Source organism: Bos mutus, chromosome 13, assembly GCF_027580195.1.
Source record: "Bos mutus isolate GX-2022 chromosome 13, NWIPB_WYAK_1.1, whole genome shotgun sequence".
In the NCBI taxonomy this organism is placed as follows: Eukaryota; Metazoa; Chordata; class Mammalia; order Artiodactyla; family Bovidae; genus Bos; species Bos mutus.
Genome location: NC_091629.1, coordinates 68435840 through 68448943, shown reverse-complemented (window position 1 = coordinate 68448943; position 13104 = coordinate 68435840). Strand labels below are relative to the sequence as shown.

General features: G+C 39.2%; 1 protein-coding gene across 5 annotated transcripts in view; it reads left to right on the top strand.

The window, feature by feature from the left end:
• The window catches only part of OPTN (optineurin), a 39041-nt gene that overhangs the window by 13896 nt on the left and 12041 nt on the right, over nt 1-13104 (top strand). For all 5 annotated transcript variants that reach the window (XM_005905834.3, XM_070381943.1, XM_070381944.1 and 2 more), the window contains 6 exons: nt 1529-1602; nt 3387-3521; nt 9340-9442; nt 10609-10724; nt 11884-12033; nt 12402-12495. In XM_005905834.3, coding sequence (XP_005905896.2) covers nt 1529-1602; nt 3387-3521; nt 9340-9442; nt 10609-10724; nt 11884-12033; nt 12402-12495 — 672 coding nt within the window. The remainder of the gene's footprint in view (nt 1-1528; nt 1603-3386; nt 3522-9339; nt 9443-10608; nt 10725-11883; nt 12034-12401; nt 12496-13104) is intronic.

The window sequence follows — 13104 nt, the reverse complement described above, 5'->3', positions numbered from 1 at the left end:
GAATACAGATTGAGGGAGACAAGCACAGGAAAGTCCAGTCCTTCACTGTACAGTTGGTCCAGCTTCGTCAGAGCACACGTCTGATACAGGAAGAGAGCTTAACTGTGTCTCTAGAAGAGAAAACCCTACATGTAGACAAGTGGGGGTGAGGCGGGGTGAAGTGCACCTTACAAAAAGCTCAACTACTGGATATGTCTGACTCTGGATATGAGCATGACTCTCTTTACTTTCTCATTTATTTGCTGCACTAAAGATGAACAGAAGTGAAAAATGGCTGTTAATAACCCTGCCACCCATGCCTCTCAGAAATTTTAGATGAATAGGGGCTGAAGTCAAGAGAAAATACTAATCAGGAAGTACCGTGTCAGAGCACTCATTCTGCACACGAGCAAAGATTATGAAAACGTTGATCAAAGAGCTTTCACCTTCTGCAAATAGCTGATAAAATTCAGGAAGTCCAAGGAGCGTATCAGAAGTTTCCAAATGAGGCTTCTTTCTTTGGGGTGCATGGTTACCATAATGTTCTCCCTCACTGATGAGTGACAGTTATTTCTAGTGTAAATATGTTTTTCTTGCCTTGCTCCTATGAACAGAAAAACACTGCCCAAGACTTAGAAACAGTGTGCGCATACAGAATTATCTAAAACCACCCCTGTATTTTTCCACTAGCTCACTGGACTAGAAATGTCTTGCAAATCGTTGAAGTGGTCTTAGCCCCCACTGCTCCCTAAGTGGCCCCAAAAGCAGATGAATTTCAAATGGGAGCCAGCCTTTTGCTGTGTGAGCCTTGCCCACAGAAGACAGCCTTCTTTCCAAAGTGGCTCCAGCAAGTTCTAGCATTTTGCATTTTATTTTTTTATTTTTAAAGATTTATTCGTTTATTTCTGGCTGCTCTGGGTCTTTGTGGTTGTGCACGGGTTTTCTCTAATTGCAGCGAGTGGGAGCTAGTCTTCTCATTGCCGTGGCTTCTCTTGTTGAGGATCATAAGCTGTAGGTGCATGAGCTCAGGGGTTGTGGTACTTGTGCCCAGTTGCTCTGCAACATGTGGAATTTTTCCGGACCAGGGATTGAACCCATGTCCTGCACTGGCAGGTAGATTCTTAACCACTAGACCACCAGGGAAGTCCCACATTTTGCATTTTGAAGGAGTGTGTGGGAAAAGTATGTGGAATTGTCATTAGCTGTGTGTGACCTTAACTTGTAGAGAAGGGAACTGCCAATGAGAGAGAGAGGAGATCAGCTTTCCTGTATGCAGGGTCAGGATGACTGTGCTGAATGAGAGGAGCCCGGCCTTCTCGTCTTCGTCTGGATATTTATAATCCTGACTGGGCATGCAGGTTGAGGGAAGGATAAACTTAAACCATTCCATTTGAGTGGCTGAACTGAAGCATCTCACATTTCTGTGTTTGGTAGATTCCTTGGGTTATGTGTCATCCAAATTCTTGATCTTTCGCCTTTTTTCTCTTTTGCTGGAGAATTTGTCTTACCGGCATGCTATGTTAAACCTCTGTCATTTCTGCTTTTACAGGAGGGCGAAGCAGCTGTGGCAGCAAAAGAAATCAAGACAAGTCCTGGGCCCACAAGAACTGATTCCGTTGACACGTACGTGAAGACAGAGTCGGGCTGTCAGACAGGCACGCTGGGCAGTCTTGTCACTTTGGGCTCACCCTTGAGAGGCCAAACATGGTGGGCTGAAAAAGCCACTTACTGATTTACACTGGGGCCTTTCCAGAATGTTCAGTTTGAATGCTATTCATATTTATTGTTGCAGCCCACTGGTAGAGAATAAAAACTATGTTTGGTGCCTTGGTAGGCTAACTAACCCCTCGCCACTCTCCATCAGGTGAGAAGTGAAAATGAGCTTTTTCCTCAGTTAAGAGACCCATGTTTCCTAATGTGTTTATGAGTGCAGTCTGCCCCGGACCAGGCTGCCCCGCTGATAAGGGCAATGTTTCCTTTTTCGCTTCCCTGTTCATTCCCAAGTACAAGGCAAAGTGACTAATATAGGATAGTCTTCCATCACAATGACTGTTGTTGCTCTGGGTGATTGCTGTTTTTTTGAAAGTGCCAAGATATCTTACCTGGGGAGTCTTCAGTAGACTTGTGCCTAGTAGACAGCTATCTTAAATTGTAGGGGGACCTTAAGGAGGCGATGACAGGGGATCTGGGCACCTGAGTCTCTTACAAGTAGCTGTGACCTAGAATGTACTATTAGCTCATCCCCTGTAAGCAGGTTACTACTGTATGAATCTGCTTAAGAAGATTTACCTGAAATTTCCCTAAGCATCTCTTCCTTCAGAGACTTTTAATATCTTTTTTCTATAATTTGATGAATAGACTTATAAAAATGTTTTTTTTATAAGCATATCAGGATTAGATTTCTTTCACCAAACAGGGCAGTTGGCAGAAATGAAAGTTACTCCCTTTTTTAGTTAGAAATAACTATCCCTGCCCCCCGTATTGCCTTTTTAATATCAGAAGACTTTCCTGAAAGTGGTGGGAAGGAAGAAAGCTGTGTTTGAAATTTCTAAGCCACTTCCTCTCCATGTATAGCTGTGTGAATACTACTTCTTCTTTTAAACCACACAGCTGTGTTTTAATAACAGCTTCTTTACCTTGTTTGAAAGTATTTTAAGGAGTCAGAGATTGATCTCTGGGGTTGGAGTTTGAGCTTTGGTGATGGGAACTGGGACTGAATCCTGAATCCTGGCTCTTTGTTAGATGTGTGAACTTGGGTAGGTTACTGAAGGCATAGCTGCTATTAGCATCAGTGTAGCTTTCCAGAATGTTTAGTTACTGCAGTGATGGCCGTGGTTTTCTTCATCATTGACTGCCTCTTGATTTAATCTGAGTTTGAAGTCAAGAAATATATTCGACATACCAACAGGGCCTACATTTCTGTGCTCTAGTTATTAGAAACCAAAAACAAAAATGCTTTTTCTTCTCCTGACTTGAGAATATGGTGTTTTCTGTCAAGCTGGAGGAAGACCAGTGGTCTGCATGTCACCACAGGCAGCACATGTGTGACTGTGGTCTTCTTGGAAATGAGTCCTCTAGGAAAGCAGGGCTCCGAAACCGGGGCTCCGTCTGCTCCACTGGCTCTGTGGGTCCTGGGGTCTGGTGCCGTGGACACTGTGACCACGTGGAGGGAGTGAGCATGTGCGGAGTAAGGTCAGCCTACTCATCAGCCTCACTCCTTCCCCGGACAGCGTGGAGGACCCAGACGCTGGTTGTCACCAGGCCAGCTGTGTTTGGTCTGTAAATGAGAATTAACTGGAGAATGTTCTGGAAAGCTGTTCTTTTTAACTAGTTCCAGTAATATCCTTAGACTCCGACATTTTCATATTCTCTTGAAACCTTTTAACCTTTCTGCTGTCCTGATGCAGGAGCAAATCTGCAGAAGGTACCAGGAATTATGTGGAGTTTGAGGAATTAACTGTGAGCCAGCTCCTGCATTGTCTAAGGGAAGGAAACCAGAAGGTGGAGAGACTTGAAGTTGCCCTCAAGGAAGCCAAAGAAAGGTAATAAGGAAGGAAATAAGCAACATGGAAAATGCATACATTGCTTTTTTAATGGCTTTCAGTTCAGTTCAGTCGCTCAATCGTGTCCGACTCTTTGCAACCCTTGAACCGCAGCACACCAGGCCTCCCTGTCCATCCCAACTCCCAGAGTTTATCCAAACTCATGTCTATTGAGTCGGTGATGCCATCCAACCATCTCATCCTCTGTCGTCCCCTTCTCCTCCTGCCCCCAATCCCTCCCAGCATCAGGGTCTTTTCAAATGAGTCAGCTCTTCACATCAGATGGCCAAAGTATTGGAGTTTCAGCTTCAACATCAGTTCTTCCAGTGAACACCCAGAACAGATCTCCTTTAGGATGGACTGGTTGGATCTCCTTGCAGTCCAAGGGACTCTCAAGGGTCTTCTCCAACACCACAGTTCAAAAGCATCAATTCTTCGGTGCTCAGCTTTCTTCACAGTCCAACTCTCACATTCATACATGACTACTGGAAAAACCATAGCCTTGACTATGCGGAACTTTGTTGGCAAAGTAATATCTCTGCTTTTCAATATGCTATCTAGGTTGGTCATAACTTTCCTTCCAAGGAGTAAGCGTCTTTTAATTTCATGGCTGCTATCACTATCTGCAGTGATTTTGGAGCCCCCCAAAAAATAAAGTCTGACACTGTTTCCACTGTTTCCCCATATATTTGCCATGAAGTGATGGGCCTGGATCCCATGATCTTAGTTTTCTGAATGTTGAGTTTTAAGCCAACTTTTTCACTCTCCTCTTTCACTTTCATCAAGAGGGTCTTTAGTTCCTCTTCACTTTCTTCCATAAGGGTGGTGTCATCTGCATATCTGAGGTTATTGATATTTCTCCCGACAATCTTGATTCTAGCTGTGCTTCCTCCAGCCCAGCATTCCTCAAGATGTACTCTGCATATAAGTTAAATAAGCTTTATTGAAATATAATTAAGATGCCATAAAATTCATCCATTTAAAGTGTACGTTTTATTTTTTTTTTTTAGAATATTCACAGAGTTATGTAGTCTTTACCACATTATAATTTTAGAACATTTTTCCCCCAAATAAGTCCCTTATTAGCACTCATTCCTCTTTCCTCATGGTAATCTACTTTTCTGTCTCCATAGACTTACCTTTTCTGGACTCTCATACAAATCAAATCATGCAACATGTGGTCTTTTGTGACTGGCTTATTTTATTTAGCATAATGTTTTCAAAGCTCATCCATGGTGTGGCATGTGTCAATCTTCATTCCTTTTTGTTGCTGAATAATATTCCATGGTGTGACTAGACAACATTTTGTTTATCTGTTCATCATTTGATGAACATTTGGGTTGTTTCCACTTTTTTCCTATTATGAATAATATTTGCTCTCTACATTCATGCACAGTTTTATGTGTGGACATAGTTTTTTAATTTGCTGGGTACCTGGGAGTTAAATTGTTGGGTCACATGGTTACTCTCTGTCTAATATTTTAAAAAACAACCCAGCTGTTTTCCACAGTGGCTGCACCATTTTCCATTCTCACCAGCATCCACACCAACACTTGGTGTTTGACTTCTTGATTAGGGCCATCCTTGTGGACGTCAAGTGGTGTCTCATTGTGATTTTGATTCTGTTTCCCCAGTGATGGATATGCATGTTGGCTATATGTGCATCTTCTTCTTTGCCCATTAAAAAGTTTAGACTGTCTTTTAATTATTGAATGACGTGAGGTATATGATTTGTAAATACTCTCTCCCATGCTGTGAATAATCTTTTCATTTCTTTGATGGTATAATTTGTAGCACAAAATTCTTTTTTATTTTGCTCTAATCCAATTTATCTGTTTGGTTTTTGGGTCACTTCTGCTTTTGGCATTGTAGCTAAGAAACCACCGCCTAACCCACAAAGATTCACTCCTGTGTTTTCTCCTAATTGTTTTATTATAGTTTTAGCTCTTACATTTAAGTCTCTATGTTGAGAGTGCATTTTTGTGCATGGTGTAAGGTGAAGGTCCAACTTCATTCTTGTGTATGTGGATACCTATTTGTCCTGACACCATTTGTTGAAAAGATAATTTTTTTCTCACTGACACCCCTGGTGTAAATCAGTTGACCATAAACAAATGTAAAGATTAATTCCTAAATGCTCAGTTTTGTTCAGTTGATCTAAGTGTCTGTCCTAATGGCGATACTACACTGTCTTAATTAGTTTAGTAGTAAAATTTGAAATTCTGAAATGTAGGTCTGCCAATTTTGTTCTTCTTTTAAAAAGATTGTTTTGGTGGGTCCCTTGTTTTTCTTATATAACTCTTAGAATAAGTTTGTTATTTTTAAGCTGGGATTTTGTTAGGGATTGCATTGAATCTGGAGATCAATTTGGGGAACATTGCCATCTTAACAATATGAAGTCTTCTGATCCATGAACATGGGTTTCTTTCCATTTCCTTAGGTCATCCTTAATTTCTTCCAATGATGTGTTATAGTTTTCAGCATATAGGTCTTACAGTTCTTATTCAAAATTAATTCCTATGTATTCCAGTCTTTTTGGTGCTATAATACATGAAATTATTTTCTTGATTTGATTTTTGGATTTTTCATTGTTAGTGTTCAGTTGCTAGGTCATGTCTGACTCTTTGTAACCCCATGAACTGCAGCATGCCAGGTACCTCTGTCCTTCACTATCTCCCTGAGTTTGCACAAACTCATGTCCATTGAGTCAGTGATGCCATCCAACCATCTCATCTTCAGTCACCCCCTTTTCCTCTTGCCCTCAAACTTTCCCAGCATCAGGGTCTTTTCCAAAGTATCAACTCTGCACACCAGGTGGCCAAAGTACTAAAGCCTCAGCATCAGTCCTTCCAGTGAATATTCAGGGTTGATTTCCTTTAGGATTGACTGGTTTGGTATCCTTACTGTCCCATTGTTAGTGTAGAGAAATATAACTGATTTTTGTATATTGATCTTGTAGCCTGCAACCTTGCTGAATTCACTTATTAGCACTAATCATTTTTTTTTAGTGAATTCCTTAGTATTTTCTTTATACAAGACCATGTCATTTGCAAAGAAATAGTATTACTTCTTCCTTACCAACCACTATTCCTTTTATTTATTTGTTTTTTGCTTCTGTGATTGCCCAGTACAATGTTAAATAAAAGTAGAGATAGTAGATATCCTTGTCTTGTTCCTGATCTTGGGGGGAATGCTTTCAGTCTTTCACCACTAAATTGGTGATATTAGCTTTGTTTTTTATAGATGCTTTTGTCAAGTTGAAACACTCTTTTCTATTCCTGGTTGTAGTGTTTATCATGAAAAGGTTTTACATTTTGTTAATGCTTCTGCTGAGTCTATGAAGATGATTGTGTGTGTTTTTTTAAACCTCTATTAATGTATCATATTGATTGATTTTCTGATGTTAAACTAACTTTTCATTCCTGGATAAATCACACTTGGTCATGATATATGATCTGCTTTATATTGCTGGCTTGGATTGCTAGCCTTCTTAGTAAAGAGTTTTGCATGTGTATTCCTAAGGGGTGTTGGTCTATAGTTTTCTTGTGATATCTTTGTCTGGTTCTGGTATGAGAGAAATACTGACCTCATAGAATGTGACATACTCACACACACTTTGAGATAAAATTTATTTACCTTATAGAGTTGTGAAGTCAGTGAATTTCTATGTGTGAATGAACTTCTTAGAAATGCAGAGTGCTAAACCACATAAGACAAGGGGGCATAATGAAACAGTTTTAGGGTTCCAATGATTGCAACATTTAGTCATAAATAGTCCATGGTGTCGCTACGAGTCCGACACAACTGAGTGACTTCACTTTCACTTTCCACTTTCCTGAATTGGAGAAGGAAATGGCAAGCCACTTCAGTGTTCTTGCCTGGAGAATCCCAGGAACGGGGGAACCTGGTAGGCTGCCGTCTATGGGGTCACACAGAGTCTGACACACCTGAAGCGACTTAGCAGCAGCAGCAGCAGTATACTGTATATAGCATATACTAAAGTATACATAAATATAATATACATACATAATTCTCTCAGACATTATAAATGTTTCATTAATCTTAAAACTATAGCGCTTTCTAACTGAAGCAGTTGAAAAAGTATAAGAAAATCTGTTCTTAAAATATGAAAAAAAGTTATTTATTCAGAATGAGGGTTATCTGAAAGAAATCAGTGTTTTTCCAATGACTTATTTGATAGTCAGTTCTTTTCAAAGGTGAAAAGGAATGATGGCTATGAATTGTAGGTCTTTACCCCATATCCTGCTGCTGCTGCTGCTGCTGCTAAGTTGCTTCAGTCATGTCCAACTCTGTGCAACCCCATAGATGGCAGCCCACCAGGCTCCCCCATCCGTGGGATTCTCCAGGCAAGAACACTGGAGTGGCTTGCCATTTCCTTCTCCAATGCATGAGAGTGAAAAGTGAAAATGAAGTCACTCAGTCGTGTCCGACTTTTTAGCGATCCCATGGACTGCAGCCCACCAGGCTCCTCCGTCCATGGGATTTTCCAGGCAAGAGTACTGGAGTGGGGTGCCATTGCCTTCTCCATCTTACTCACTAAATATCTTTAAATATCTCCACTAACTTACTAAGAAAGAATATATGGGGAGGCTATTTTCTGAAATCTGCATATGTGAAAATCTCTCTTTCTACCTTTTTACTTAACAGATAGTTTTGCTAGATACAGAATTCTCTTGATATATTGGATATAATTTTCCCACCAAATTTTGAAAGCATTAGTACTTGATTGTCTTCTGGCTCCTGGTGTTGAGGCTGAGAAATTCATTGCTATTTTGATTCTTGATCTTTTGGCATAAAACTTCTTTTGTTTGTCCTCTCCCCCAAAGGTTCTTTGCTCCATCCCAAGTTTTCTGACATCTCACGTGTGCTTTGGTGAGGGGCCTGTTTTCATCCATTTGTTCTGGACACTCTTGGCCTCATTCATTCTTCAGTTCTTGAAAAATGATCTTGACTTAATTACCCTCAGTTTTCTCTATTCTCTCATTCTAGCAATGACTATTACTTTGAACTGGACTCCTGAACCAGTCCTCTCATTTTCTTAACTTGGTGTTCCTCTTTGCCATTTGTCTCTCTTTCCTTATCTCTTTCTTCCTCCCTCTGCCTCCTCACCCTTCACTCTTGCTATCTTTTTCTGCTTTCTGACACATCTGACCAACTTTCATCTTCTGTTTCTTGCTGGGCAGGGGTGGAGGGAGGTGCAGTTCCTTTGAATGTTCTTCTTCCATACTTTCAAAGTCATTTTAGTGGCATTCAGGGTGGGAGAAAAATTACATGCATACATTTAATCTACCATCTTTAATCACAGGTTTCTTTTTATTCCATTTGTATTGAGATGGTTTTCATATGACTTTGATTCAGTATCAGAATGTTGCTATATTTGTTTTAGGACCTCATAAACTTAGATGGATCTTCTTATAACAAGTATAAGGATTCCCTCTCTGCTGAATCCTTATAAAGAGGCACCCACTCTCATGTAGCACACGTGCATACACGCATAAAAATACAAATTAAAAAAACAGTTCTGTGCATTACAGTGATGTGGAAAAGGCAGTGTCTTTCAGTGTTCAAGATAAAGTATACCCATCTTATACCTCCATGTGCATTCATCCCTTAAATCGGTTCCAGCCAGTATCTGGTTGAAAGCAAAACCACAGCTAATACAGTGCATATGAAGAGATTTTGAAAACGTTCATCCTTTATCCAAATTTTAGACAATGTTCTTTTTAATGCGTCTGCAATTGTTATTCCTCTGGAAGCCAAAGAAAAAGTAACTTTTCTATATTCTGTAATTTTTTAGAATTTCTGATTTTGAAAAGAAAGCCAAGGATCATTCTGAGACTGAGACCCAGACAGAGGAGCACACAGAACAAGAGAAAGAAGAGGAGAAAGACACCAAAACTGTGGGTACTCAGAGTCTAAGACTGTTACCACACTCTCAGTGGATGGAGGGTAGTGAGGGCACTGCAGCCAAGTCATGTGCTCTGTGGCTTTAGAAATAGAGGAGAATTTGTCATGTTGAATATTTTCTATTTCTCTCCTGTTTCCTTGTCCTGATCTGAATTTCATTCACTATAAATTGCAGTGAGATGTATTCCTATCCCAGTGATTGTAGGAAATCACTCCTTTATCTCTTCTTGACTGATTTCCTCTCCAGAATTCCTAAGTGAACAGGCCCACAAATTGAGAAAGGAATTTTGTCCAATATATAATGAAATCATTTGAGGATATGATCCAGAAACTTCAGGTAGAATTGAAGGGTCTTTGTTCTCTCCCACTACTCATTTGAATATAATAGTTTGAACAAAAAAGACATTTGTTTACATACATATTTATATACACTTGTGTGACAACTCAGAAACATGCCTTGTAACCTGCGAACACAGTGCGAAGCTTAGGGAAAGGTGATGAGGGCAGGAAGTTGTAAGACCCACAGTAGCCCACAAGAAAGGCATTTACATGAAACACTCACTTTAGCTAACTTACTCAACAAGCCTGTATCAGATGCCTGCTGTATGCCACGCTCTGAGCTGAGTCCCCTACTTTCAAGAGAATGGAGAATATGTTAAAAACTGAGATGAAGAGACCAAAACTAATGAACAACTAATTATAAAGAAGTATTGAGACTTCCCTGGCACTGTAAAACTCATTGATAAAACTTCTAGAGCTGCCAGGAAGAAGCCAGTACAGTGAAAACAGCTGAGTAAACTAGAAACACACAACAGTCAGGGAATGTGGGCGTGAGTTGCTAGCTGGGTAAAGTAGGTTGTGCTTTGACAGCACCGTGATCTGTGATCCCCTGAAGTGTGGTCAGGGTCCGTTGTGATTATGATAAAGGCATTATCACAAGAGTATCCAATCGATCAGTTAATGCTCTATGAGGAAACAGAGTTGTATCCAAAGCTTTTTTTTTTTTTTTTTTTTCCCATGCAAGATATTTGGGGCATTAAGTGCCAAAAGTTCAATCAGTTCACAGGCTTAGTTAGACGCCACTGGTTCACACTGTTTCCTCATAAAGAGGTTCATTTAAGTTCTAATAAGTGCATGTTTGGAATTTCCTGGATGACAGATTGGAAGTGAAGTGGAAACACTGAACCTTCAGGTGACAACCCTGTTTAAGGAGCTTCAGGAAGCTCACACGAAACTCAGTGAAGCTGAGCTAATGAAGAAGAGACTTCAAGAAAAGTAAGAATGAGAGATAATGTTTACCACCCCCCCGCCTTCAAAAAGTGTACTGTTTAACAAAATATGTCAATATACAAAAACATCGTTTTGTTACTGTGTTATTACTGAGTAAAAGAAAAAGACACCTAATTGAAATATGAATTCAGAAAACACCAATGTTCTGGTTAATATATAACCATGAAGTCCTTGGGGGAATGGACCCAGGGGACTCTGATTCTGCTTTTCGGGGGCATTTTAAGCATATATGAGGACCTGGAAAAAACAGTGATTCAGACTTCCTGTGACTTATGTAAGCTGACAGCATTGATGTGAACAAACATAAAAGAAAACTACAAAGGGCAAGAAGAACCTGAATGAGATTTAGGGGGAAAAAAAACTTGATTTTCTATCAGTTATAAAGGCTAATATCTAAATTGAGAGAATTTTGCATCTGCTTGTTTCTCTTGATGTGAGGAGTTGCCCCAAATTTAGAAAAGCTAAGTTGATGTTGTTCTCTTAGATTAATTGGCAAGCATATTTCCAGCACAATATACAAATGTATGTTTCTGTGGAGTTACACTGACCAAGGCTGTACAGTATTACGGACAGCATAGCAGCTGATGCAAAGGACTTTGGATAAACAGACCCAGGTTGAAATACAGATTTACCCCTTATTTGTGGTATTACCTTGGACAAGTTATTTATTTAACCTCTCTGTGCCTCAGTTTTATCATTTGTAAACTGTGTGTCATAACTCAAATTTTGTATTAAGTAAGCTAATGTTTAACATGCTTTTTGCATTAATGCCTTACACACAGCAGCCATTGGCTCATTTTGCTCTTGTTACATTGAAATTCTCAGTCTGATCTTTAAAAGGACTTAAAGCACTTCCTTCTCTCCTCCTGAATCTTTATCAGAAACCATATTTTTTGTACTTAACAGAGCCTATAAACTTCTTCTATAAAAATCTGTATATTTTTATATTCAGTCATAACGGTTCAGAAATACTTCTAGTAAAAAAGCAGGAAGGATAAAATATTTAATTTTGTACTGTTAAATTTTTGAAGAATGTCATCATGAAATTCTTTGTATTTGCTACATAATCTGAGAATCTGTTTAAAAGCCACTGAGAAATGTGAAGGCACATTGTTTGTCCTCATGAAATTTTGCTCTTTCTTAGATGTCAGGCCCTTGAAAGGAAAAATTCTGCAAGCCCATCAGAACTGAATGAAAAACAAGAGCTGGTTTATAAAAACAAGAAGTTAGAGCTCCAAGTGGAAAGCATGCGATCAGAAATCAAAATGGAACAAGCTAAAACAGAAGATGAAAAGTGAGTGTGCGATGACTGGATGGCTACTTGCTGAAAGAAGATAGAAGAGCAGTTTTATGCAGTTGGAATCATTTGAGAATAAATTAAATTTATTTTTTGTCTTTTGTTTATTTGAAGGAGAATTAGTAGACTTTTCTGAAGAGATAAAATTTAAGTTTTATTTTAACAATTATGAAAATTATTTGTAGTCTATCTTGATTATTTGAAGAAAAATCATTTTCTTTGAGAGTAAGAATATGCTAGTAGGTGGTGGGATTGTAAAGGTGGAAGAGATTTTGCTACTTGAGTATTCAGAAGAAAGTTGGGAGGCAAGACTAAGTTTCGATGTACTTTCCCCAAGATTTCCTTTTTAATTTCTTTTTAAATAGGTCCAGATTAGGCACTCTACAGTTGACACACAACAGGCTTCTTCAAGAATACAATAATGCACTGAAGACAATTGAGGAACTGAAAAGGAGAGAGGTACTCATCGAAAAAAAATTATTTTCATAGCCTAGTAGTGAATGGAACTATTGAACGTTTTATGTAAATATGTGAGGTAGTTGTGTTACTCCTTAACTAAGTCTGGTTTCAAAGGTTTTTTTTTTTCTTTTATATCTTTTTTTTTTCCATTTATAATTGATTTCTTGTGTCTAAGGGTTCATAACTCCTGCCGCATATGTATAATGTGCCATGTAGTCAAAGATGGGGTGCATGCCTTATGGTCATGGAGTAAGCTGTTAGCATTTCTAATGGTGGGTGAGTTTGCAGGAAAGCCGAGTATGGGCTTCTACATGAGTAATGGATGTATAGTAAGACTGCTGCTGGGAGGTCTCACAAGGCTAGCTTGCCTCTGTCAGTGAACTTGAGACCCTGGACTTCTTGGGCTGCAACTTAACTTAGTAATAATGTCCCCAGCATGGTGTGATAGTTTAAACACCATGGATAGATACGTCAGAATGAGAGATGAGTTAATTAACCCAACTGGGGGAACCTTTCACAGTGTATATGTATATCAAATCATCACGTTTTACACTTCAAATATTTTACAATTTTGTCAGTTTTACCTGACAAAAGTGGGAATAAGTAAAG